Below are 27913 nucleotides of genomic sequence, written 5' to 3'. Positions count from 1 at the left end.
TCTTCAGGTAGAGACTATGTTTCGTCTTTATTTCCCCAATCCAATGCCTAAGGTACTTTCAGGCATAAAGTAGATTCAATAAATATTTGATGAATGAAGAGTCGTGAAAGAGTAAATAAATGGACTAATAAGGGTGTGAGTGCCTAGGAGGAAAGCCCTCAACACTCAAGACCTGGGGCACTCACAGGCACTCAAAGGAGAGAGGCTGATTAATTTTTATCACACCCCTTTGTTGGCTCTTACATGGAATTTTGGAAAAGGAAAGATTATGTATATATAATATTTATAACTAAGTAACAGTGCTAGCCTGAGCAGCTCCCCAACTCCAGCAAGGAAGAGAGTACCCAGGTTATTTTGTTTTTCTATGACAGCAAAAGGAACACAGTGTTTACAAGTCATTCCCGCAAGAGCATCTGGAGACCACCTGTCTGTGGTCACCAGTAGCCCACCCTCCTAGACCCCTCCAGCTCACCATGCCAGCAGAGATGGGAGCAGGGCAGAGGAAGCTTCCTGTTGAATGCACACCCCGGGTGATAGCTAGGTACACTGAGGTTTAGCAAGTAGTGGACCAAAGGGAACAAAGCTAGAAGATGAAGAGAGGACTTTTTAATACAAATTAGGTTAAGTCATCAAATAGGCCTAGTGGAAGAAGGAAGCATAGCAGGGAGGAGGAGGCAGGTAAGCCGAGAATCTAAAGAGGAAAACACACGTTTGTGAATCGAGGGCCACCACCGACAAGGAAAAGGCTGGAGAAGACCAAATATTTAAACTATGAAGGAAAGGTTAAAACAAACCCCAGGTGGGGAGGGGTGAAGGGAAGAGCGCCATCCTGCTTGCCACCCCTCTTCCTCAGTGGTAATTCATGTAAGTACAGTGCAAACACCATCAACGCTGGGATCTCTTTGCATGGTGAGGGCTACTGCTTTTTGGCTTCACTCCTAATTGCTAATTTCATTCCACTTCAGCAGGAGTTACCTTTAATTTATGTAAACTTGATTAAAATGTATCCTTCGGAAAATAGAAGGGGTGGCTCCTGGAAGCAGAGCTGCTGATCTCATCAAAATCTCCAGTTTTCCTTTTAATCATATACAACTCCCGAAAGATTAATTTTAAGATAAAACTTTAAAATAACAATAGGCATTACAACCACCAAACAAAAAAGAGAATTATATTAGTCAATATTTTAAAATGGCCTTTCTGTGAACCCAAATTTAGCTGATTTGTTTAGAACCAGTGGCAAAGTCATTTTGAAAGGAGGACCTTACTCTAAATTAGTATCTGCCTGTTCATCCACTGTGACTTTACGGGAATATATACTTTGAACACTTAAAGCAAATTCAGTCCCAGCATAACACAAAAGCAAGTTAATCTTCCCTTTTTATCTGTATTTTTTTATAGATTTTAAGCCTTGGGCAAAAACAATGGTTCAAAATAATACACTAGAATTTGTCAAGATTAGTTTGTTGTGACTGTAAGGAAGACAAGCTCTGCCTTGGAAGCACTAGGCTTTTAGTTTTTATTTTTAGTAATAAACATGCTGATTAAGAAGTCTGTGCTATTTGTTGTACAGACATATACACAGAAATATCTTCCCACAGATGGAAACAGGGCACTGACTGTAGTGGCAAGTCCAGCAGTGCCATGCAAGGTGCCTGGCACTGGGCTGGTCCTCACATCAGGCCAGGTGTGCAAGGAGATTCACACATCCCCATTACCCTTTCTCCTGATAGCTTTATAATGTTCCTATCATGTGATGTAATTTTAATAGAATTAAACCCAAAAATTTCCAAGGACATAAGTCTTTATGTGCTTGTCATCAGTTATTACAGTCACCTGTCCCAAGTATTGGGTCTACGGACTCCACTCCCACCACCTTCACCCCGGCAGATGGCTGGGCCGCTGGGACTAACGATGCTGTGCGAGAGCTCACAGGTGAGTGTTCTTGCTAAAATATCAAAGGTTGCAAGGCTACGCCCTGCCCTTCAACTTACATTTTCATTACACTGAAGCTTGTTAGGAAAGAGGGAAATAATGAGAGATCAAGCTACAGGTAGGAAGTAGCTGAAAGAAAAGAAACAAAAACGCTGAAAGAAACTCACGTTTTCTCAGGTGAGAAGTTCCTTTTTATTACTACAGTGTGTCTTTATGCTTTATAAAAATACAGTCAATTTATAAATGCCCTGATTGTTGTCAAACACTGCATTGTGTGTGGACCAAGTTAGTTACCATTTGGAATAACATTTGAATTCAGCACAGATCAACCATCATCCTTACAACGAACATGAAACACTACAGTCAAGCAGATTCATTCTGAGAATAAAAATGTAATCACCCTCTCTTAACCTCTGTTGTTGATATCCTGTCTGCAGTTGAAATTTACACCTGAATCAACTTTGTGAACTATTATTAAAATCATCACTAAAGCACATCATAGGCTTTCATTTTGGAACTTGAATATATATAATGGAAGCTTTAAAAGTGGGTTTTTTGACAAGTAAGTATATAAATCACTCATAAACTGTTATCCCAATAGTATAAGCAAATATAAATCACATAAAACTGAAAAGGTAACTGTGATTATTTCCAAAATTCTGTGTTTCTTTTATGTTTTGCTGTATTTTCTACATTTTCTAAAATGAAAATGCCTGAGTCTCATTACTAAAAACAGAAGCATTATTAATTTTTATGGAGGCTTGGGTAAAATAGGATATGAATGTCAATGTTCTTAAAATAATATGAAAGATAATGTAAACCTTGGAAATGGAAAATTTACGGATCCTTCCAGAAATTGCATGAATTCATATGCATGTACCTTCTAGCACTGTATGACCACAAATTGCCAAAGAAGATGCTTTCTTTTGCAGCACAAGAAACTTCTTGTTGCAAAGAACACAAAGAATCCTTCAGTGAATTCAATTTCAGGAACATTAAAATATCACTGGTATAAAGTGAAGCCACCCATAAATGGCTTCACAAAGCCTGTGTTAAGTATGAGAAAACAAAAACACCATGCTGCATTTTTCCTCCGCTCACATAGTTAAACCATTACAGATTTCTGAAATACACACCTGCTATCTAAACTTACTTTGCTAGATCAAGCACTCCCAAACAGGAATCTGAGGGCTGGGTTATTTTTAAAGGTTTATAACCGGCTCACACTCCCTCCCAAACTTTCTGAGCCTAATCCCACCCAGTTTCCTAGGTAAAATTCCTCATCTCCTCACTCACTGGTGTCTGCCAGAGGCATACATGGAGCACATGCGCTGAGACCCAGACACATCACAGAGCTTCCCTGCTGCGGCAGCTTTGCTGGGTGCCCATTCCCATGACAGTCGCTCTGCATGGGTCATTTCATGTAATCCTCACAACAGCTGATGAGGATAAGAATAATTATATCAATTCTAAAGATGAGAAAATTAAGAGTCTGAAACAGGCTCAAGGTGAGGCCGCTGAGCAAGCCCGGTCTGCCCCTTTCTGTCACTGGTTTATCAAGTGTCTGCAATGTACCCAGCGCTGTTTAGAACAGAAGACAGAGTCCATGCTCCTAGGGATGCTTACTTGAAATTCTAATCTATCTGCACCTCCTGGACATTTATGTGCTCAGTCTGGTGTTCCTACTGCTCCTGGGCCCCGCACCATACTAGGCAAGGTTGACATGGTGGCTCACCCAATACCTCCCAGCATGGCTGGGCTGGGGCAGTGGTGAAATGAGATGGATAGAGACCTGCAGGGACAGATGCTCCCTGGGGACAGTTCCTGAGTGCTGTCTCCAACCAGGACAGGGCCATGAGATGTCTCTTCCAAGTCCCAGTTTGCTCACTGGCTTCTCCCACCCATTAAGAGAATCCGTGTCACTGCTCAGTAGCCACCCACCTGCAGGGTGTATAAGTGTGCACAGTGCTGGTCTGTTCACGCATTGAATGAGGGATGCAAGACTCAGCCCCCTCAGTGGAGGTCCTATTTGCACCTGCTACCTCAGCTGGGGGCCCTCTTCCCCACTGGCTGACAGGTCATTTCCCTAAGGGTTAGCTTTGGGGTGTAGAGATGGCCACTCCCTTGTGTTATTGACCAAATGTGGATAAATCTGCTGCAACCCTGATTCCTCTTCCCCTAAGAGTCCTGCCAGGTGCAGAAGGCACATACACAAGTCACATTCTGAAAATATGTATGTTGCATCAACAGAGATCTCTAAGCTTCTATCAGGACTACATTTTAGAGAAACACACACAAAAAAGGACAGACACTCCTTTACCATCTGGTAAGTCACTGTCTGATAATGGGGTCAGTGGGGGGCAGGAGGGAGGTGGCACCCAACAAGAAATAATGCAGTAAGGACAGTAATGAAGATGGGTGGTAGATGCGCTGACAGACCACGCAGAGCAGGGAATATAGCAGCTTGGGCCCAGTGGAGGGCCCTTGAGACACATCCTGACTAAGAATACGAGTTCACTGAGTAGGCAACTTGGGGTGAGGGTGGGTTGGCGGACAATCATCCAGAAAAGCAAGAGTCACCAAATCTTAAAGGCAAGTAAAAAAGCATTTGATAATGTGGGAACCATAAACAATCCCACATGCCTTAGCTTTGTGAGAGTGAAAACAAGGTGACAGTCTGTAAGGGATGTGGGACCACAGCAGGTGGTCAGTGAGCCACATTTATCCAGTGGGAGCTAATGAAGGGGGCATTTGAAGAAGAAGACATTGCCCATGGTATACAGAAGGGGAGAAAAATCGGTGGCAGCAGACCAGTTAAAAACCTCACAATAGACAGCCCAGGCTGCCAGTGGTGGAATTTGATGGAAGTCAGCATCAGAAGCCCCACCGCGGATTCCCAACGGGCAGAAGTAGGCAAAAGTACCAGGTCAAGTCCACCCAATCCAAACTGTCTGCACAAAACGTGAGAAGAGATGAAGGCGACATGCTAAGTGCCAAGAGCTATGTCAACTCCTGTCTGTTCCCATAAAGTTACGGCCATACATCTCAATGTCTTCAAGTGCTGGGTGGGTATGCAGGGTTTCCTTGAGATCCATGAGCAACAGCCATGGATCTAGGAACTGTTCGGGTCTGTCAAGAGTGCCCAGAACCTAAGATAGATTTAGCTTCCCCAGGTCTGTGTGGAAATGGCACAACCGTTCTTGCTATGAAAGGGAAGCTCTCCAGTCCAATAGCTTTGGCCAAGAGATAGATAGGCGCACTCCACTGCGCAAAGCAATTCCTTGAGAGCCCGCAGAGTCCAACGCTATGAATGGCCTCTTCCTTCAAGTCTCATATCATTTTTCCTAAGAGAGGGATATAAAGTGGTTTTCACACATCATCCTCAAAATAACACAGGCAGGACAGGTGGTTTGAATGCAGGGGTTCAGTGTGTTTTCTAAGGAAGCAACAGTAAATATGAGGAAACTGTTCGACTCAAGATCTGTTCTGTGTTCCAGTGGCCTTGTGGTCAAAAGGGACGTCAGGCGTTCACCTGGATACAGGAACATGTGCCCCTTCAGACAGATAACTAACAACAACTTGCTAGAATTCTCAACTGCCTAACCAAACTCACAAAGAAAGCTAACAATGGGCATTGGAATGGATATTCAGGTCTCTCTACATTCTTCAGCAAACATCTCTAGAGTTTTACTGAAGAATGTAGTGAATGTAAGGTGAAGTTAAGAACATGGTTTCTGGAGTCAAACTGCCAGGGTCCACAACATGGGTCCATCTTTTAGTAGACATTAATAAATATGTCCCACGGCAACATACTTACCCACCTTCTGCTGTAATTTCCTCATCTCTAAAATAGGGATGCGACAATACCTACCTCTCAGGTTTAATGGGAGGGAGAAAAGAATTAATTCATGTTAGGACAGCTACTAGCACAGGGGTAGAACCCAATAAATGCTTGCTATAAAGATCAGTAGCCATCCTATTATTAGCAGCATACTTTATGACAATCATACTGTATTTCATTCTTAGAAGAAATATCACGTGGCACTTGTCAACTATGGCGGAGCAGCTCAAGTATAATTGCACACAAGTAACACAAGGTCTGAAAATATCTGGGTGGCAAAACATTAAGATCTCTCACCTTGCTCCTACAACAAGCTCTTTCTGTCCTGGGTCAAATGTTAACTGCGAGAAATCCACAGCATTCTTCGCTCTGAACTCCCGTAACCAGGGGCCAATCTCTAAATAGGAAAAATAAATACATAAAAAGATAAAAATGAATGATGTTTCCTCTAGGGACCACAGAGAGTGTACATCAGATAGCAAACATGACATTTCAGAGAGGGTTTGAAGGTTCCCTGATGTGATGGCTTAGGAGCCACTGGAGGTTTCCATCAGGATGTCCTATAATGTATGCTGAGAATGTGTAAAACATAGAGGGCAGCCACCCAGTAAAGAATGAGTGAGGCACCAATGCTTGGTTGTGATTTACAAGCCAGATGTGCATTTTCCTTTCAGCTCTGGGCTAGGCAGAAAACAGCACAGCAATCACATAATTCATCAGAGGAGACTGACTGCAAACAAGACCATTTCCTGTGCAACTTCACGGGAAAAAGCTGAAGATTTGGAAAAATCACAAAAACCCTCCTTCTGAACAAGGACAGACACAGAAGCACCATTTTCCTTCTTTCAAAGAGGACATTGCGTTTCCCTGTCCTTTGGGTTTCTATTTTGGACCCATGTTTAGACTCATTAAACACATTCAGTCCTTTCTAGATGAGAAATCCACAATGACCTCTAGACCTCATTTGCATTTTTTTCTAAGGGAAATCAGGAAATAGCCACTCTTCAAAAACAGGATTTTTACAAGCACTGTCAACTCCTATTAAATAGCCTCTAGCTGAGACCCTGATTATAAACCAAATGACACTATTCAAAGAGGCATAGCATGCTGCCACTTCGCAAGCCATTTCTGTGACTTCCACAAGCTCATTTCTGATAACAAAAAACAAAAAAATTCAGTGAGTTGCCTGCCAGTTGTGCCATACCTTATCATCATCCCTGACACTCTGCTGTGTTATTTATCTTTTTCTCTTAGATTTAATATTTTTCTTATTTTAATAGATTAGTGATATCACACTGACTAAACAGGCACATGACAAGTATTACTCAATAAAGTTATTGGTTTGAAGGGAAAATGTGTAACATAGGAGAGATCTCTTTCAACAAAAGCAGATGCTAGAGACAGATCTAACATGGAATTAATGCCCATGCCCCATAATACATCCTGTAGAAACGCCTTTGTTGATGTGATTGAGATGGATAATTTTCAAGGAAGAGCTCTCAATAATAAATATGGCATTTCTCTATCAGTGATTGGGGTGAAAAAAATGACACAAACTGCAAGTTCTATTCTGCATAAGGGAGACCAAGGTTGAGTTATATAGAGATCTGTATGTGGTTTTTGAAATTTTAATGTGTATCTTGATTCTTATTAGCTGTTTATATTCATGTCTTCATTTTATAGGCAAGTCAATTTTTAAAAGTTCTTATTTATAGCAGAGTATGGGTAAGGCCCTGGAGCTAGCAAAAAGTTAGTAAATGGTCTCTTCTGGGAGTTTATAACTCGGGGAAACAGCACTAATATCGTCTTTAAACACTGCATCTTCTTTAAACATACAAGATCCTTACATGTATTTGTAGGGTTACAGGAAGTATTTGTACACAGAAAGGAGAGTGGATTGAGGACCTAGGTGGAAAGATAGGGAAGATACAACTGCATATTTTCAGTACAGGTGTGTTCTTCAGGAAGCAGGAGAGCAATGTGGGGGACTACGGCTGTAGCCAGTATTGCTCACCTCCCCCATCATGCCCCTGAGCAGCTTCTCTGTTTGGGGGAGACAGGACCACACTGCTCTTATGTCCACATAGCTCTCTGCAGCTCCACAGCACCTTGAACGTGATGGGTGATATAAATGTGTGGATTAAAGACAGAATGAGTAGGTGAATTCAACAGAAGAAAGTTAGAACTGAAAGGAAAGAAGGAAAAGGAGCAGAAAGAAAGGAAAAAGCAGTGGTAACTCAAGAAACTACTGGGGAAGGTAACTGGAAGGTATATTTAAATGTAACTAAAATTATCTGTTTATAGTTTTAAAAGTTTGGACTTGACTTCATCTGTAATGGAAAGGCTTTGAGAAGTTTTCAAGCAAACACTTCACACATTAAAGCAAGTATCTTATGAACATGAATGGCCATTGATAGGCAGCAAAGAGAAACGAGTGGAGGCCAGAATATTAGGTGTTAAAAAAATAAAAATCACACAACTTAGGTAGTGGCTCTATTTGTAATGGCTATGAAAATGCAAAAGGCAGATGCAATGAGAGAGTCCCACTGGCCAGGTAACTAACTGGACATCAGGCCTAAAGGGAAGAAGTTAAAGACGGCAAAGTAGTTTCAAGACTGAGTGAAGAGAACAATGATGACGGGTACATAGATGTCAGGAGGTATGGCTGGTTTTAGAGAAAGACACTGGGTTCAGTGCGACTATATAGAACGTTACCTATGAAAAGTTCCCAATGGCATGTTCACCACAGAGCCTTTGTTAAGCCTGGCTAAGACCTAGAAGTGTCCATAGAGTTGTTTTAGTTCAAGAACTTCATCACACAGACAGGAAACCTAAGACTAGAGAGAGAGCCCAGCCAGGCCTGGAGCCCACGGCCCCTGAGCGCACGTTTCAGCGCTCTCTTCACCAAAACGCGCAGCGTCCAAAGCCGGCCACACGCGCCACATTCAAGGTGGGGAGGCAAGAGCAGGGCTGGACCTTTCTGTTAAAGGAGCAGAAAATGAGCCATGTGAGGGCGGAGACGACTATGAATAGACATCAGAAGAAAATAGCTTAACATTTATCTGCCTTTTCAGTTAGAAGAATTGGAAGAAGGTGGCCAATATGGCCCTGGAGGCCGACAGGTCACTTCAGGTTTGGGTTCCTGTACTAAGCAGAAGGAAGAGTTATGCTCCTTCCTGAAATGCCCTCAGATAATGAAAGGAGGAAGGGGGAAATGAGTTAACGACATAGAGTTTTGTCAATATTGTTGGATTTTCCTTATTTGAATTTCTAATGTGCTTCCCCATTAAAAATGCACTTTTTTATGGTTAATAGCAAAGTTGAATAACCCGCATATTCTCATCTTTTTTGACTTTCCTGTGCAACCGACCCTCCCCCTGGCTGTTTCGACCTTCCATGTTACATGGCCTCCTGTCTGACTGGAGAACATGAGAGCCTTGAGAGAGAACTCCTGAACCAGCCCATCTCTAACCAAAAAATGCCCCGTCAATCCCGATCCTCTCAAATTTGCCCTGTAAGAACACGGTCACAGAGCTCGGTCCACTTTTCAAGGACTGGTCCTTTCAACTTCGCTTCCTTCCCATCTCTTCTCTCCTTCTTTATCCCTTTCCCAAATCACCTCTTTTTTTCCTCTAAAATCTCTAATGTTACCAAGTTCCTTCCCTTCTGCCTTTAAGTATATGCATAATACCCCCATTAAAAGAACTTTTTCAAATACATTTTCATATACTACAGTTTCTAATACCCAAACAAAACACATAGTAAGTACCCAAGTAGTTTACCAAAAAAGGCCACAGGCTCACTTTTACATGTAAGTTTTAACAATTCCTTAAGAAACTTGTAATCTCAACTTCATAGAAATTATTTCAGAGACTGGAAAAAGTACAGCTTCCTAACGCAGTTTGAAGATTATTTTGATCTTGATAACCTTGATACTAAAGCTGGACAAGGTCATTATGAGAAAGGAAAATCATGGGCCCACCTCATCAAAGTACACAGCTGAAAACAGACCTAAGGGAATACATGTATCAGCAAATCACACACACATGCACATACACTCTGCTTCATATGGGACAGGGTTTATTCCAGAAACAAAAGAATGGCTCCACAAGCTTAACATCAGAAATTCTACCAGTAGAATTCACCATCACAATAACAGATTTCAAAAGCAGCAGAAAGAAGTTATTGATGCTACATTCTAAGAAACCAGAAAATGAACAGTTATGGGGCTAGGATTGTTCAGTCGAGTAAGGAGGAAGAGGAGAAAGTCTTAACCCAGAGCAGGTAATGGAGAACAAGCCCACCAGACACCACAGAGAGGTGAGAGAGTAAGGTGAGTGGGGGAGGGCACACAGCACATGGTGAGTGGAGAGCTACCATTCACTCATACACACTCGTACACACTCACTAATACATGTGACTTCCCCCAATCACAGGTTTACCTTTTTCCTCCCACCCCTCTCTTCTGATCTTGCTGAAAGGACCGTATGATGAAATGGATGTTAAATATAGCAGCCAATATGACCATTGTTTGGAAGTTAAGTTGTAACATAAAACCTGTAATTTCCAATTGAGTACTTTGTAGAAAATTTTTAATATTTGATGTTAATCATTCTAGCTAGTCCATTCATCACACAAGCATGGCTGTTGAAATATGGGCTCTGGCAATTATTTTCTATTGTAAAATTAGCTATGGTGATTCATATTTGTCTTCTCTTACTACTACATAAGCATCCACACGGTTGTTTTGTAAATATCCTATCAAAAGTGTACCGACTCAGTTTTTAAAAGAACCCAGTGTTACAGCTTCAAGAAATATTTACTTTTATGAACATGTGTCATATCAATAAATTTGATCCAAATATATATAGAGACTAGTTTAACAAAGTTAGCCACCCCCTACTACAAAAAGAAATTTTAAAAAAGGAGCAAATTTGCTATTTAAAAAAATGTAAACACTCTAAAGATATCCAAGGTAAGGATGGCTATCAGCCAAGAAAACCTTCCAGCGCCTGATCACAGGAGGTCCTGCTGTGGAGGAACAGCACTGGTCCGGAACCCGACAGTCACGCCAAAGACCAGACTGACGGCTCCTCCACCTGCTGATTCCAGAGACCCAGCTGAGTGCGGGCCAACACGGGGCAGGGCCGCCCGGGTCCCGCCGGGGTAGCTCTGGGAGCCTGAGTCTCATTCTTCATTCCTTCAAACCCCAGTCAGTTATGGGGTTAAGAAAGCAGGACTTTGAAACTGCTTTTGGGAATCTGAAACCCACATTGAAAACTGAGCCACAGACTGACCTGGGTGGTACCGGAGGGTGGTGGGAAAGCCTGCTGCAAAGGGAAAGGAACGTGGGTACCAACATATATATGCAGATATTAAGGTGCAAGTGCCATGAAATTCTATTTTCATTTTGCTATCTGATACTGCACATGGAAATAATCATGCTGATAACATGATACCGGTCAAGCAGCCAACAAAACTAGCTAGCATTTCAGTAGTACATGCCATCTGCAAGATGCTGCTTACTCTATATACTTTATTAATTCCTGTATTTCTCACACCCACCCTATGATAGGCGAGGAAATCAAATTTTTCCCAGGTCAACAGCTGGTAAGATTCAGCTCCTACTTTTGGAGCTGGTGTTTTCAGCTACTATGCTATGCTCCTAAACTGCAGGAACTCTAAAAATGCAGTTGTCTATGCAACACACTTGAAAGGTCACAGGAAGAAAGAAAAATCAGTGACCTCTTCACTTTGAAAGTTAGTTTATTCCACACATATGTACTGTTAAATAAAAAGTGCCACCCGCTCAGCTTAAGAAATAGTACATTTCTTGTTCTTACTGTTATTATTACTAATAATGTTGATCTATCTGCATGTCAGTTAAGATCTATAGGAAAAAGCATTCACCATTTTCATTAGTTAGGCTTTATGACAGAAGGGTCTTGATGTAAAGAAGGGGGAGGAGATGTCGGTAACCACGCACTGATCTGCTTATTGGAGTGAAGAATATTCTGGAGTGAGAAGGCAGTGATTGTTCAAGCTGTCTGGCTCTGATGTGTAGAGATGGGACCTTTCCTGAAAGGACAAGAGCAAAAGGACACTCCTGTTGGCACAAAGGGCACCTCGGGGCAGGAAGAGAAGTGCAAGGTGTACCCTTGGCGGAACATTCTGGAAGGCTTCTTGCCTGACCTTTTCTCAAGTTGTGTAAGGGACCATCCCACATCAAAGATACCTATCACTTGTAAAACTGGATGCACCTCCCTTCTACAGACCTCAATTTCAGCTTCACTGCATTATATAAGCCATTCTATCAACACCACCAATGCTAAAAATAAGACAAGCAAAGAAAGGATGGGAGTTTCAAAAGGCCATAAGGAGAAGACTAGAGCAGCAGGCCTATGCTGCATCACTGCGCCGCCTCCTGACTGCCACCACCATTCTTCTTCCCCTTTCCCATGTGCTTTTCCAGGCCTGTCCCTCCAACAATCACTCAGAGCAAGGCAGTAACTCAGCACACCCCCAAGCCATGTTTCACCCCAAAAATAAGACACATCCAGTTTTTCAGCTACCTGAATTGTGTCTGAAATTTGTTATGTAATTGTAAAATTTTTCAGTCCCAAAGCCTCAAATATTTGTCATGTGGTAGGCCAACACAAACCACTTCACCAAGGAGGAAATACGAAAAGTCACAAACATTAATGGTTGTGAGAAAGATGTCAGAAAAACCAATGTCTCTTATTTATACTTTTTTTTTACTGTATTTTCAGTGTTTACCTGGTTTCAGGAACTTTCACAGGTTATCAATTTCTTATTTCATTTCATGTTCATAATCCTAGGAAGGTAGAGCTATAATCTTTGCTATACAAGTAAAAAAAATTTTTTTAAATCCCCAAGATTTGGACAAGTTAAACATCTTGCCAAATTTAACGTAAGTGGTAAGCAGCCAAGTTGGAATTTAAACCCAGGATAGGAATAAGGTCCAAATGAAAAATCAATTTTTCAAGGAATGTTTAAAGTACATTAATCCTTAGCACCTAATAATGTATCAGCATGGATTAATTTATTGGAAACAGTTAGCTATAACCTATCAAAACAGAGCAAAATTGGGAAGAAGGGAATTGGTGGTCATTTTCAGATGAGAGGGAGGAATCTTCCAGCCCAGGCTGCTGACTGTGCAGGGCACACTGGAAGAAGGCAGGCCCCAGAGAAAAGCAGCCAGAAACCAGGCCCCCCATGGGCATTAAGGCATCTGGAGGAGGAAGAGCCCAGCAGTGGGAAATTCATCTCCTTCATCATTTTTTCCAAGACAGGTCCTGCTTACATCAGCTAACGCAGAAATATGCACATAATAATGCCTTACTTGAGCTTTCTATTAAGTCTGAAAAGTATCAGGCCAATATTGTTTTTCCAAACACATACACCTCAACTATTTTCACTTCAGTTCCTATCTAGGACTTAGAAGAATCAAGGAGTCCTAGCAGACATGGGTTACCCTCCAATCCACCTCCTCTTATTTCATAGCTGATAAAACTAAGAGCAGATAAATCACATGACCTCCCAAAGCTGCTCATCTATGAGAGGCAACGTGGAAAGTCCCAAGTCCTGTGACTTCTACACCGATCTGTTTTCTTCTCCAACACAGCATTAGTAGAATATACAAGTGCAAATACCATTGAGGGGTATCCATCATACTTAGCTGAGCACAAAAAGCTTTCTAAACTGTAGTATTTTAAGGAATCAAAATACCGATATCTAGATTTAGACACCAATATATTCATATATTATATACACACATAGTAGCACATGCATGCATGTGTGTATATATACGTTTACTCACATTTATACATAGATATGTAAATATGTATATATAACTATATGCTTACATATATACTCATACCTAGATACAGACTATATATATATCTAGTTATACATACTTACAGCTAGATAAAGGCATCAATATGTTTATCTCATATATATACACATATGAATTTGCATAAGTGTGAAAAGACTGTATATATGAATAATGTATGTATTTATATAAATAATAATTTATATATAAAATACCCACTAAAGACTATAGTAGAGAGAAAAAAAAGCTCTCAAAGCATACTATAGGAAATGATCAAAATGTTCCATTTATAGTACTTTTTATTTAAAATAAAACAAAGATAGTCAATAAAAACCAAGAAATTAAAACATTTTATACCAGTAAAATTAAAGCAAAAAGAATCCAACATATCAGGAAGCATAAAGCATCTTTCATTTACATTTTTATTTGTCAACATGACACATAAAACAACAGCATTTTTAAATGCCACCGACGCTTCTTCAGAGGTCTTGGATTTGGTCGTGTATCTGCTCAACATGAGCCAGGTGTGCTGTTAAGTCTCCCGTGTTTTCCTTGCAATGACATATAATAAACTTAATCTATTTTTCACACATTCACTCTAGGAAAAATATAGTGAACAAATAGCAAGTTCCACAAAATATCTGTGCTTTGGATTTGGGTTCTTCTAAACTTCGCTGCTTCATCCTGGACAGCCAGCCTGCCACATAAATTGCTAAGAAACCAAAAAGTTGTGAATAGCTGAAGCGTTACTGATTTGGGTCTTCTGAACTCAAACACAATTCAAACCCACAAGTCTCATTTTAAGCTATGTTTCACAGCCTGGAACCCAAGTTAAAATATGTATATTCACTATGTAAATAAACATTAAATAATAGCTACAAATCCATTAAATCATAGGAAAGAATGCACACACTATTCCAGGTACAGACAGCTTGTATCAGGGAAGGAGCTGTTGAATAAGGGCTGGCCCAGGTCAGGCAGAGGGCAAGCTTCCCTCCTCAAAGGCATTCTGTGTGACTTTTAGACATATCGTTTCTCAAAGTTAGATTCTCAGGGTAATACAGAACTAAATAAATATGTTTGGTATTTTTTCTGGGTATGTATTTTAAGAGAAATCTTAAGAAAGAGAATTGCACTAGAATCAACTACCAACCCATAACCAACTGAATCAAGGGTGAGGTTCATCATGTCCACTGTTTCCCCAAATTTTCATTTGTTTACATGATTTTCTGGCCATGCCAGAAATACTTACTCAATTTCAGGATCTAAATGTTAGTGTTAAGTGAGGTCCAGGCTGCACTGACTCAAAACACTCCAAGGGTTACCTGAGACACACCTCCTAAGGTGTAAAGAGAAGCTTCTGAAAAGTTGTCAGTAAGCTGGAACCGAAATCCACCTGTTCAGCTGGTGGTGCCTTCCCTTTTGTTTCTAATTTTTTAAGACCATGGAAACTACCTATTGCATTAAACCATCTGGAACAATTACTCCTGGAGGCTGCCAGATAAGACCCAAGCTGATCAGTGGCAGGTTTTTATTGCTGGGTAACTCACACAAGAAGCAATTTCTATTCATCCACCCATCAAAGCATATTTTTTTTTAATTTAAAAGATTATGTAAATTCCTATGGAAACCAGGTAAGACCGTCAAACTCCTGGAATGTAATCAGCTTTGTCCTTGAGGCTGTGAGGTTGGTGCTGGAGAGTTCCTACCCCAAACTCCGTGTAGCTTTTAAGCACCCTGGCCACCTACGGGAAACTTCCTTAGTACACAAGGGTCTTAATTTTGCCTGTGAGCTGCAGCATATGACTGTAGGCTATAAAATCTAATTGAAAAATCTTAATGTTGTGCCAGAGAACATTAAAAAGTAATTTCCTTTAGATTTATAACTTTAGAATTACAAATGATGTTAATATGACTCAAAATTTATAAATGAACAATTTATATTCAATGAGCACTTAGATTATTCCAGAAGTGGCATGTGCTTGCTATGTAGACAGTGATGACCAGAAGTCTGAAGGGTACAGATAAAGCTATTTGCCACTGGGTAATGACAGGAATTGCAAAAAAAACAGTTTCAGGAATTTCTTAGAACATTACAGCTCTTGGTTTTAAAATGTTCCTACACTTAGCACTGCCACATAGTCAGGGAATTGCCAGACCTTGGCTTTGAGAAAATAAATTATTTCCTGAAGCTAATGTCTTTTTCTCATAATTCATGTTCAGTTTCTTCTCTGTCTCTTTGCTACTGGAAAATCGCATGTTCTCATGTAAAACAATACCTCAGCAGACCTCAGGATTCAGGGTTAGAAGCAAGCCACAGGAACATAGGAGACATGCCAGAGTTGTGCAAGGAAACCACCTTCCTTGAAGACATTCTAGTAAGTCCCAAGATGGTATCACTGCATAAGTACTGATTCCATCCATACATCAGAACTAGAATGTTTCCTAAAACAGATGAAGAATTTTCAAGGAACTTTAGGGTTAAGCATTGGAATGATAACACATCAAGAATATTGGGGTAGCACAATTATTCACTTAAATGGTCAACTACTATTTCTTGAGTATCTGGTCCATGGAAGCAGATAGGTACTGTAGCCAGCACTGTAGGATCTGGGTAGAATGCATGGTTATGTAAGACAGACCTCTGCCTTCACTACACTTATAATTTAGCTAAAAAGGTGAGATATACACACAGAAGAACTCAGCCAAAGAAGAGAAATGCTAGCTGGTCCCAAGGAAAACATGATGATAAATGCTCTAAGGAAGTGCTATCCAATGAAAATATAATGTGACCTATACATATAATGTGCTACATTAAAAAATGTTAAGAAGCAAGTAAAATTAACTTCCAACAATATAATTTATTTAGCCCAGTATATCCAGGATATCATTTTAACATGCTATTAAAAGCAAAATCAGTGAGATATTTTCATTTCATGTGCCTGTTCTAAGTCTTTGAAATATAATGTGTGTTATATACTACTGCACATCTCCATGAGAACCAGCCACATTTCAAATGCTCAATAGCCAAACACAGCTCGTGGCTACACTGTTGGATAACGCATAGATAAGGTATTAAGACAGGGCTTCTTGGTAATACAGAGCACTGTCCTATTACATCCATTACCGAAAAAACAATTACCTCTGGATCTTCTCAGAACCAACTGCCAGGAACACTCCAGCTGAGTCAGAGACTGATTTCAACAGAACTTGCCTCCATTCACCCAATCATTCATGAAAGTAACACAGCCCTTGGAGTTTGGCTGACTAGGGTTTGAAGCTCAGATACAGAACTTTTCATCTGTGGAACCATGAGGAATAAGAAAAGCAGAGTTTGTGCTGAGAAGAATGTGTGAATTAATTCCCATGAAGATCCACCAGTGTTCCTAACTCCTGAGAGGTTTTCAGGAAAGACCAGTCCCCGGTGCCATCACTCTATTCCAGAAAGGGCTGTTTTCACCTGCATCATGATTTTACCATCAGGATGGCTCTTCTGTATCATTTGGCAACATCCTGAGTACCAAACAGACTATCATCAATTTAGCCTTCTCTTAGAACTACTCTCAATTTCATTAAGTCACAGTCCACCTGCTGAAGGCTGGAAAAAGCCATGAAGAACCATTCAAAGTGAGAAGATAACATTCTTTCACAGAAATCTATTAATCAAGAGACTGCTGGGTAACTAGTTGACTCGGCAGATCTGGGGTGTTCAAATACTGCATATTCCAAAGAGAAGCAGCACTCCTGCCTAGCTCCTAGGAAACCATGCCTGATAAGAGTACCTTTGTATATCTAGGGGCCTCGGGCCACACCAGGTAGTCTATGCTGGCAATGTGATTGATGGTGGTGACCTTTGGCTGTGCTCTATCAGTGTGACCTCTACAGGGGCTAGAGGCTGAATAACTAAGGTCAGCCACATAGGACTTCCATGTCAACTGACTATGCCAAAGCAGAAAACAAAAAACACCTGGACACCAAGGCTCAAATGAGATTCTCTGGTTGGCAATATCCCATGCATCTCGTTGCACATCACTGCTAAGAGAACTGAGTGCTGTGCCCGTGGCCCCACTGGGAGGGAACAAGCAGAACCATGCCCCTAGTCTCTCCTGGCCTGTGCTCTGTGTGTCTTTTGCCTTTGCTAATTTTAATGTGCACCTTTTTTCTGCAATAAGCCATAACTATGAGTTTTAAAACTTTTCTGAGTTGAGTTTTTTCTAGTGAAATCATTGAAACAGAGGGGAGCTTTGGGGATCCTCTAACTCAGAAGTTAACCCATTTGATGATAATCACAGTAAGTAAAATAATAAAGTCCATGTAAATAGTCCTGGAAGGTGTTCAAATACAGACAAGTTTGGTTTGGATGAGTCAGAAATACATAGACATCACTCTCTCACTTTCTCTGGAATTATTTAACCTGTTGTCTAAGAAGAGATCTTCATTCCCCGCGATAGCATCAGAATCTCTCAGGCGGTCAGTCTACAGTTCTTCCAAAAGGGCAATCTCTCCGAGGATCAAACCTGCCAAACTCTTTATATGAGTTGTACTAGACCCAGGAAAACAGGGAAATGTCATTCATAATACAACGACGACATTTCATTGTGATCTTGCTTCAAATACTTCACAGCTCTCAGCCCCATTTTTTTCCCAAAGCCAGCACAATAAATTCCTCTACTTATGAATTTTTACTTTGTTTCTTCCAGAGAAATCAACAAGATACCAAGAAATTAACAGTAATGCACAGATACTCCATTACATTACTCATTGTTCTACTGAATAATTAACGCTGATATTCAATGAAGAATGAAAGGCAAAATGCAAGGTGCTTGGATAAATCTTTTGTGAGGGTTGGAAAGAAGAAAAGTCAGATTCAGAGTTTCGAGTGTCCCAGTTCACTTGTGAAACACGCACACACGGATTCAGACACATTCTTAGTTTATGATGTCCCTGGGCTTCCAGAAACATGGACTCACCAGTCTCAAGTGGGAAAGCTATACTCTGCTTGTAGGCTTTCCCTCCCTGCCAGATCCCACGGGCCACAGCACACTGCCTCTGCCTGGCCACCAGTCCCTCACAAACCCACCTGCTCTTCCCATCTCTTCCATTTGCCCCACACACAGACACCTCAGTCACGCCACAGCCAGCTTTTCACGGAACTCATTCTCACATTCCCACTTCACTAACATGATTCATCCTTTCTCAACAGTCTTCCCTTTTGCTTCCCTCCTGCTATCTAACAAATATAACAGGTGGGGAGCCACTTAAAAGTAGGGTACAAGTTTATTAATATCTGTATTCTAAAGTGCAGCAGAATAGGGTCACATGAAAATGCCCTGAATATAGTGTTGGACATTTAAAGGCACAGTGCAGCCCCAGAAGCCACCTGTACCTTGGTCGGTAACCCTCCCTAGCTGCTTTCCATCCTTCCCGGCCCACCAGATACTGCCTAATATATTTTGACTGGTGAATATGTTCAAGCAGTACTTATGAACTATATCCTATCATTCTTCTAATTGTTTTATATGTGAACAAGATGAAATCCAAATAATACTGTGAATTTATTAAAAGAAGCAATTTCTAATAGTTACATATTTATGTAGAGTATAATTATTAGCATCTAGGCTCTAGAACACAGATCAGCAAATGATGGTCCCTGTGCCACATCAGGCCCATGGCCTGTCTTTATAGACAAATTTTTATGAACCACGGCATTGCCCATTTGATTCTGTATATTCTATGGCTGCATTTGCTCTACATTGGCAGAGTTGAGTAAAGATTGTCTGACCTCCAAGGTCTAAAATATTTACTACCTGGCCTTTTACAGCCAACCTCTGCTCTGAAAGATCACAGAGCCAGAGCTCAATAACTTGAATTACAGGTAATTAAATATGCTAGCATAATTCTTCAGTAACAAAGAAAATATAATACACAATCTTCAAGTAAGAAGAAACATCTGGACACATCTACTCAAATGCCTCATTTTAACAAGAAGAAATCTAGAGTCCAGAAGAGCAAAATTCACTCAGCACATCAACACAGGTTAGTCTAGAAAGATGCCCTGATCACTCTGTACATGATTTACCATATATCACATGACGGCAATAAGTAATAGCATTTCTAGAACATTTTACTCTGTTCATTTTATATGTCCTTTCATACCTTTCAACTAAAATTTAAAAAGAATACAGGAAATCATTACCCAACTCATTACAAAAGTTGAGTGCTCTATGCATGGTCACGCAAAATCGTTGAAATCCCAGCTAATTACTATACTTCCATTTCATCAGAGAGAAAAAAGCAAACCTCCTGGAAGTGAAGTCCGAGCATGGTCTATTAGCTGATGTTACGTACAGTTCCATAAAATTTCCACACACCACTTGCCGGCTTACTTAGGTACCACTAACCCCAAGCCAAACGCTCAAGATATTAGACCAAAAAAAAAAAAAAAAAGGGTATGTTTTAAATGCAAAACAGAAGCTGGTATTTATGGCTTAACCATGAATGGTTTGTATTTCCAGCAAAGGTGGGTTTCTGCCTTGGTCCGGCATCCAGAGAGCTCTGCACCCCACACCCTCAAATCCCGACCTCGACCAAGACAGGCTCCAAGTGGTGCACAGTCAGGGGAAGAGGCCCGGGCTGTTCCCTTTTGTTCTGTCCCCTTTGCTTTATTTGCGGGAGGCTGTGGCTGTTTTCATTTCCAGGCACTAGTCTGACTCAGACCACAATCTGGTTGTGTAAGAGCCACTGGTAAATAAACTAGGAGCTGTATTTAAGAAGTCTGTGGAGAGAGTTGTGAATTCAGTGTGATGGCCATATTTCTAATCTTCTCTTCAATTTTTCTTGGCAAGTTCACAAATTCATTTCCTGATGGATCCCAAATGACTTTGTCACTGAAACCACTCTGCACCCAGTTTTCACAGCAGTCGCTGTGGTCAACACCAACCTCATGCTTGATCCCATGAATGCTCCCTCTGGGGGCCACCCCCCAGCAGGTGCGTGATGGCCTTAGCTCAACAGACACTTACCAACTCTGTGACCAGCCCTGGTCTCAGAAGGAGAGACTGCAGGGACAGAGAGATGTTCTCCCTCTCATTACACGTACATTCTCATGAGGCTAGGATGATGAAGTAAATGGTAAGTGTCAGACGTACACGCAGCAGAATGACCTGAGTGTGGCGTGGAGCAAAGTTATACACAGAGTGTCCAGGGAAGACCCCTCTGCTGAGGTGACATTTAAGCTGAGACCTGAGTGACAAGAAAAGCCATACAGAGACCTGGAGAAAGGCATTCCAGGAAAGGGAGCCACCTGGGGAGAGGCCCTAAGGTGCGAATGAGCCGGCGAAACCAAGCAGCAGCGGCAAGGCGGTGGGAAGAAAGATGAGGCCCGAGAAGGCAGGGCCGGGGCAGGGGGAGGTTCATGCAGGTCAAGAAGGAAGAGTTTCAGCTTTATTCTATGGCAGCAAGTGGACAATTCTTGCTATAAAGCTCCAGATAGTACTTTGGGTTTTGTAGGCCATTTGGTCTGTCACAACTACACACCTTTGCTGTTGTCACTACAAATGCAAATGCATGGGTGTGTCTTAATGCGAATAACTGTGAAACATGATTCACAATACCTGGAGGTGGGCCAGACTGGGTTGTGGGCTGTGGTGTTTGCCAGCCCCTCTTCTATAGCACTAGAAAGCCAAGGCTAGGGGCAGGGGGCAGGAAATGAGCTACTTTGCCCTTTTAAAATCTCCTTCGGCTATGAGAGGCAAGGGCGTATAGCTCAGCAGTCCAGGGAAGCAGGGGGGAAGGAGGAAATGAAGGAGACGTTTCAAACCCCCTGATTGGGGAAATAAGGGAAGCCTGCATGGAGGTTCCCCGCCGGAAATCCCAATGCGGAGATGACTAGGCAGAGGCATGGCAGGGCAGCTGTGGGGCTCAGGTGAGGCTGGACTTGCGATAAGAATTTGATGCCATCAGCACACAGATGGTATTTAATACAGTTCTAATTGGGATGTTGAAGGAAGCTGGCTACAACAAGAAGGAAATGGGTCCCCCCCCACCTGTCAGCAATAAGACTTAGGGAACGTCGAGCAAACACAAACGAATCCAAGAATGAATGAGCAGAACCCATTTCCTTCAATACCACACCATATTAGCCCTCACCAATCATCTACAGCCCCTGTCGGTTGCTGAGGAATTTCAGACCTGATGGCCGGGATGGTATTGATCTCAGAATTACCTTGACTAGCAAACCCCAACCCAGACTGAAAGGCATTTATCTGCATATGTGCTTTTAAGTGCCTCCCGATTGCAAACTGCTTCCAGTGCCATGAATACAAATTCTAACTTGCCTCCTACCCCAATGCCTTCTCCAGAAGTGAGGGCTTAGAGCCCCAGCTAGCTCCACCAACTGAAGACAGATGCCTGTCCTCTGAGCGGCTCCCTAGGAAGTCAGAGGCTCCACTGGTGTGATTAGATGGGTAACCATTGTCCTCTGTGAATGAATTTTAGACATCTGTTCTGATTTGCTTCTGCCCTCCAGTCAACCCACTGTATGTGCAGGAAAAGAGGGGTGTGTGTGTGTGTGTGTGTGTGTGTGTGTGTGTGTGTGTGTGTGTGTGTGTGTGTGTGGTGTGGGGGAGGAGGGCTGAAGAAAGTGAAGTTCTGCCTGTCTGCCTCAGGGTATGGAATGTAACAGATGTCACTGTAACCACACTTTTTGTCTGCTTCAAGGGAAGAAGGAAGGAGGTAGAGTGGGCTGACTTACAACTCTTTGGATTCCAAATCAGACACACAAAAAAAGACCTTGCAGATAGTTACAAGAAAGGGCAAGTGGAAAAGAACCCCCACAGAGTTCAAAGGGCCCTATGTTTAATCAGACAAAAACAATTTTTATAGCCTCAGGAACCCACTTGGTCTGTGCGAGGCAGTAGTGCAGTTGGAAGGTATGAGGCATTAAAGCCAGCCTGTGCTTGCATTTACTATTTACTCTCTGTGTGCAACTAGTGTTCAAAGAAGTTCACTGTGTAAAACAGGCACTTCAGTGGATCGGACCCACGAATCAGCATTTCACGTTGTCATGAAAAGCAGCTTCCTATTATGAGCAAGATAACAAAAGGCTGATCAAATACCAGTCACTGTGCGGCTACAGGAGCCCCTTCTCCAAGGGTTCCACGGCGTGGCTGGCTTTGCCGCTTCCAAGGAAGCTCCCAGGCATCTGATGTGACCACCAAGTGCCCCCCCCCCCACCATCCCAATTAGCCCTTTCAAGAAACAAACCCTGACAGGGGGACGGAGGAAGCTGGCAAGATGTAGAAAGTCCTTTTCTTCTAAAAAAAATTGCTTTTCCTGGGCCCATTCAGAGGGCTTTGTCTGTTTCCTACCTGAAGGTCACAAATATGGCCAGATTTCCATCTCATTAATTAATGACTGTTGGCAAGCCATTAAAAATCTCATTTCATTTTACCATTCACCCTTCTTTTAACTGACTTTTCATAATTATAATTCTATTTTTGATATACTAGACCTATTAAATTTAATGCCATACTGAGATTATAGAACTCCCGAAAGAAAAGACAAAAGCTGGACTGGGTCCACTAAAGGATGTGTAGTTCTTGCTTGGGACTATGTAAGGCAGAAAAACGTCACTGTGTTCTATTTTCATACTTAAGTGAAAGAAAAGTCAAGTTAATTGCATATGGTCAGTATGATAATGTTGTCCTTCTGGAAGGGCTATGATTAGTGAGAGTCGTTCCTGCAAACAGAACCCAGCAAGCTGATGACTCCAGCCTGCATTAGCTGGTTTCCCCCACCAGTTATAAACATCTTTATTTTTGTTCTTCCCAAAATGTAAACATCACTACATTAAACATGCCCAGGGATAGGAGATTCTGACAAGATCTTTACGAACTCTGGAAATAAATATAAACCTCTTTTCAAATGTTGAGTCTTGAAAGGATGAGGGTGAAAAGAGAGGGTTGGAAGAAATGTTACCCCTGAACCCCACATTTAATTGGTGACATCAGGATGAAAAGCGAAACCTTTCCTCAACATTAACAGCTCATACACTAAAGGGAGACGCTCAGAGGAGCCTGTTGCCCAGTACCCATAAATACACAAAGCAAAAATTATTCATCTTAACATTATATAGTATAATACTGATGAATATTAATGGATATATTTCTAATCTCACTTTTTAAACTAAACTTGCTTAATTAAGGTTATTTGTTTGGACAGGAATTATGGAATGCCTTTTCCAGTGCCGAAATTCAACTAAAACAGAAAGAGTCACTGGGTTTTCACCAAACCGTACTGAAGATGGTGGACCATCCTGAACAGAGTGGAGCAACCCCCTCCCCATCCGCCCATGGAATCCCCCTGCTTCTACTGCGTCACACGCTTCCGTCTGTCCTCTCTGCCAAGACCTTGGCTTGGGCCACCACCACCTCTCATCCGCACCACTGCTCACCCCACTATGCTGGGAGTTTCTCCCTCGGTACCCTTGCCCTTCAGCATCCCCTGCCTGTGACTCCAATCAGCATCCTTAGATGAAACCTCAGCAAATACGCACCCATCAGACTCATTGCCAGCCCCATCCTCTCTGCTATCCAACACGCACTTTGGGCTCTAACTGTATCAAGGACTTTTGTTCTAGGGCCCATCCGGAGACCCTTGCTCCCTTTCCCCAGCTGGTGCTGTTACCTGTCCTGCAGATGCCAGCTGCAGTGACAGCTCCTCCAGGACACTCCTCAAGTCTCCTTAGACAGTAGGAAGCAGCCCTCCCAGGTGCACACGCTGCACGAGCTTTGTCCTGTCAGAACTTCGGGGCCACGTTCCATCTGCCTGTTTGCACACCTGTCTGCCTAGTCCTGCACTCCCAGTTCTTAGCACAAAGGCAGGTCCCCTCTGGATAAAAATAGATCCACTGAATGAACAGATGCTGGTTCCATGAATGACTGAATTAATAAATGTTGAACCAAAGAATGAATGAATGAACATCGAGTCTTTATGTACTGACTCTACAATAAAAGCAGTGAGACTGGGATATATAAGCTAAAGCTGTGGGTGTCGCCCCAGGGCTCTTTCACGGAGACCTGGGGGCTCTGTTTCTCTGTAGGATGAGGAGTACACCTGGAAGCTAGAAAAGAAGGCTCCTATTTGGAGCACTGAGGGACATGATGAGAATTTTACGCCTCAAAACTGTTTGATTTTCAAGGAGCAAAGCACTGGCTCAGAGCCCTCTTGTAAATATGGCAGCCAGGAGGGCTGTGGGAAGCTTCTGGTACCATGAGGAGAGGAAGCATATACAATGTGACTGGAGTGCAGCATGCCTCCCCTGCCATCCAGCTCCCCATGCCTTCCCCCAAACCACACACACACATACACACACAGACTGGGACATGCATACTGTCCCTGCTCTGCTACAGGCTCACCATGGGCTTACAGGCAAGTTACTCCACTTCTCTATTTCCTGGGTACAGACACAGCCACTTTACATATAGAACTTTAAAGACTAAAAATCATGCTGTGCCTAAGGGACTGGTAGGTGCTTGTTGTCGAACTGTGAGGCACTGCTGTAATTCGAGACTCCTGTGGTTTCCTTCTGTTATAGCCTAGCATGGTCACAAGCGATGGTTCCTCCAACAGGTTCCCTTTCTAACGCAGTGGCCAGAGCTCTGGAGCGGCCCAGGGAGGGCAGCTTCCTACATGCTCAGGGGGCAGCTGAACTGGTGACAGTGGACTCCCATGGAATCCGACATGAGTCCTTTCTCTCTCACAGAACATAACTTTTATGCCTATAATAATTATTCCTCTACACCGAGTTCTGCCCTTTTCTTTAAAAATTTAAACATTTCATCAATTCCAACTTATTCTGTCTTCATATTTGGCACCACATCATGTTGGCTTGTTCATCAGTGATGTAGCCACATTAGTACAACTCAGCCACTTTCTTGAGGGCGAGGCAAAAAGAAGAAACGAACATGAAAATGTTACCCTCTGAGGGCAAAAAGTCCACCCAGTTTCCTAAGAACCACTGGAGCAGAGGAGGCAGATTGATCCAGAATCCAAGACTGTAATGATCCGAAATTATTCCTTTGACAATTCTCCTATGGTCATGATAACAGATTTTAGGATTTCTATTGTGCTCGTGTTATATAAAGATAATGAGAGGCTGTTTCTGTTTAGTTTTTAAACACAAAATAAACAGAAATTTCAACTGTGACATCTGTCAGCCTTAGAGCCCTTTGGGCAGTTCAATGAACTGGGCATCAAATGAACCATCACTGACTTCTGCAGTGGGTCATTGTATCTCATCTGCAGTTTGGAACATTAATCACAAGTTGTATTAAGTATGGACATACATACTTGGAGATAATATACGGTGTGCTAGCCACAGGGATGGGGGTTTTGATTCTGTTAGCAATCCTGGCAGATTATAGCAAGCAAGATCTTAAATTTAAGAGACGGAATGTATTTCAAGAGACAACATTCTAATAGTCTAAAAATCAATAAAGGTGCTTTTCAAAATACATATATTAAGAAAATAAAGGCAACTATAAAGAGAGGTTATATTAAGAGACAGACACTCAGAAAAGACAAACTATCTCAGTGGTATTCCTTAAAACAAATAAATTTTATTACATCCCCACACCTTGCTTTTTATAACAAGAAAATAGCTACCAAAGAAATGGAGGCTTTAGCACACAAGGAATTTTATTTCAGATGATGGTGATAATAGTAAAACTGCAATGAAGATAATAACACCAATAAAGCTAGGTATTGATTACATACAATATTGTAAGCACTAAGCCAGGCAACAGGGTGGTTATTTTACATATACATTCCTGAATCGTTGAAAAAGTCCAGAAGATAGATACTATCTGTACTATTCATGCCAGAAAACTGGAACTGTAAGAGCAAAAAGGCAAAGAAAATCAACAAACACAAATGATGAATACTTCTTATTTCACAATTTTCTCTACCAGTTCATTTCATGATGGATCTCTGAATACCTAATTTTCTGTTTTCTTTGTCCTATTGGAGAGAGTCAGCTCTTTGAAAGTAGTGAATTAAATATGAAGTCATTGAACCATCAAAACCTTATGAAGGCCATGTTTTGGGTATAACAATGAATAAAACAGAAATCCCACCCTAGAAAAACCCAAGTCTATGCAGGATCACATACTTTCTTCATTAAAAATAAGAAAAGAATACATACGGCTCTTTTTAATGAAAAAAGGCAAGTGATCAAAATAGACCACTGTGACCTCTACTTTTTCTGTGATGTTGGACTGAGTCACATACTTCTTACTAGTTATGAGTTCTAGATAAATACTCAAATGAATTCCTCACTCTGAATTCAAATACAGATTAATCTATTCCTTACCAAGCACTACATCCACACAGATTTCCTCAGAATTCTTTCCCAACTCATAATATTCTGCTTCACTACATCTATTCTCTGCCTTTTCCATGTCATGGCCTCTAACTCTGGCCATCCTGATCCTATGCTTACACAATTTAAATCTGTTGGGGGGTTGGCCTAATATGTAGGTCTGAGGAGTAAGTTCTGCATTGGTTGGGTCTGCTCCCTTGGAACCATGTGTCATCTCACTGATGGGTACTTTTTGACTCTGACCTCACCACGTTCAGCAAATGTTACTCCCCCAAGAACCCAGGAGCCAGGAACCACAGAGGCATTGCTAGGCAGCAAACACTAGAGGGCCCTTCCTCTCAGAGTCTAAGATCTAACGTTGATGAGTCAATGGTCAATGTCTGTGCTTGGGGCTCCTCCCATGCAATGGCGGTTCATGTTTGGGCCCCCATGGGAGCCTATGAGCAGGTCTGATGTTCCAATGTCTCCTTCAAGAATGTTTCCACCCATGGCCAGCTTCCTTCCCTCTTCTTAGGGGGCTGAGATGTGCTTCTTTTGGACTTTCACATCACAGGTAGGACAGCGCATGGTGGCCCGCAGCTTTACCCCCACCACCGGCTCCTCCCATCCCTACACATTTGAAAACCCAGCTTCTAAGGCCTTTCAGCTTGGATTCCTAATGAGGATTCCAGACCGGCCTTCTGTCTTTGACATCAGTGTCCTGGAACTTTCTCTTTCTTACTCTTGGGGTAACTCTGTATTTTTTAATGCCATTGATGGTGAGGGATTTTGCCCATCAACTCAGCCCACTGTTTTGGTGGAAGTCATTAATAAGAACTATCTTCCTTATGTTTCCATATCAGATTTTCCACAACTCTAGAACAACCCCAAATGATCTGCCTTTTTAAAATAGACTTTAAACTACTAA

At 41.9% G+C, this 27913-nt stretch overlaps 1 protein-coding gene across 1 annotated transcript in view; it reads right to left on the bottom strand.

The window, feature by feature from the left end:
- The window catches only part of SEMA5A (semaphorin 5A), a 462739-nt gene that overhangs the window by 234776 nt on the left and 200050 nt on the right, over positions 1–27913 (bottom strand). Inside the window, exon 3 of the mRNA XM_036896667.2 lies at positions 6071–6170. Within this exon, the coding sequence (XP_036752562.2) occupies positions 6071–6170 (100 nt within the window). The remainder of the gene's footprint in view (positions 1–6070; positions 6171–27913) is intronic.

Source organism: Manis pentadactyla, chromosome 2 (assembly GCF_030020395.1).
Source record: "Manis pentadactyla isolate mManPen7 chromosome 2, mManPen7.hap1, whole genome shotgun sequence".
NCBI lineage: Eukaryota > Metazoa > Chordata > Mammalia > Pholidota > Manidae > Manis > Manis pentadactyla.
The sequence above is the reverse complement of the archived record's forward strand: the minus strand, read 5'-3'. Positions and strand labels throughout refer to the sequence as shown.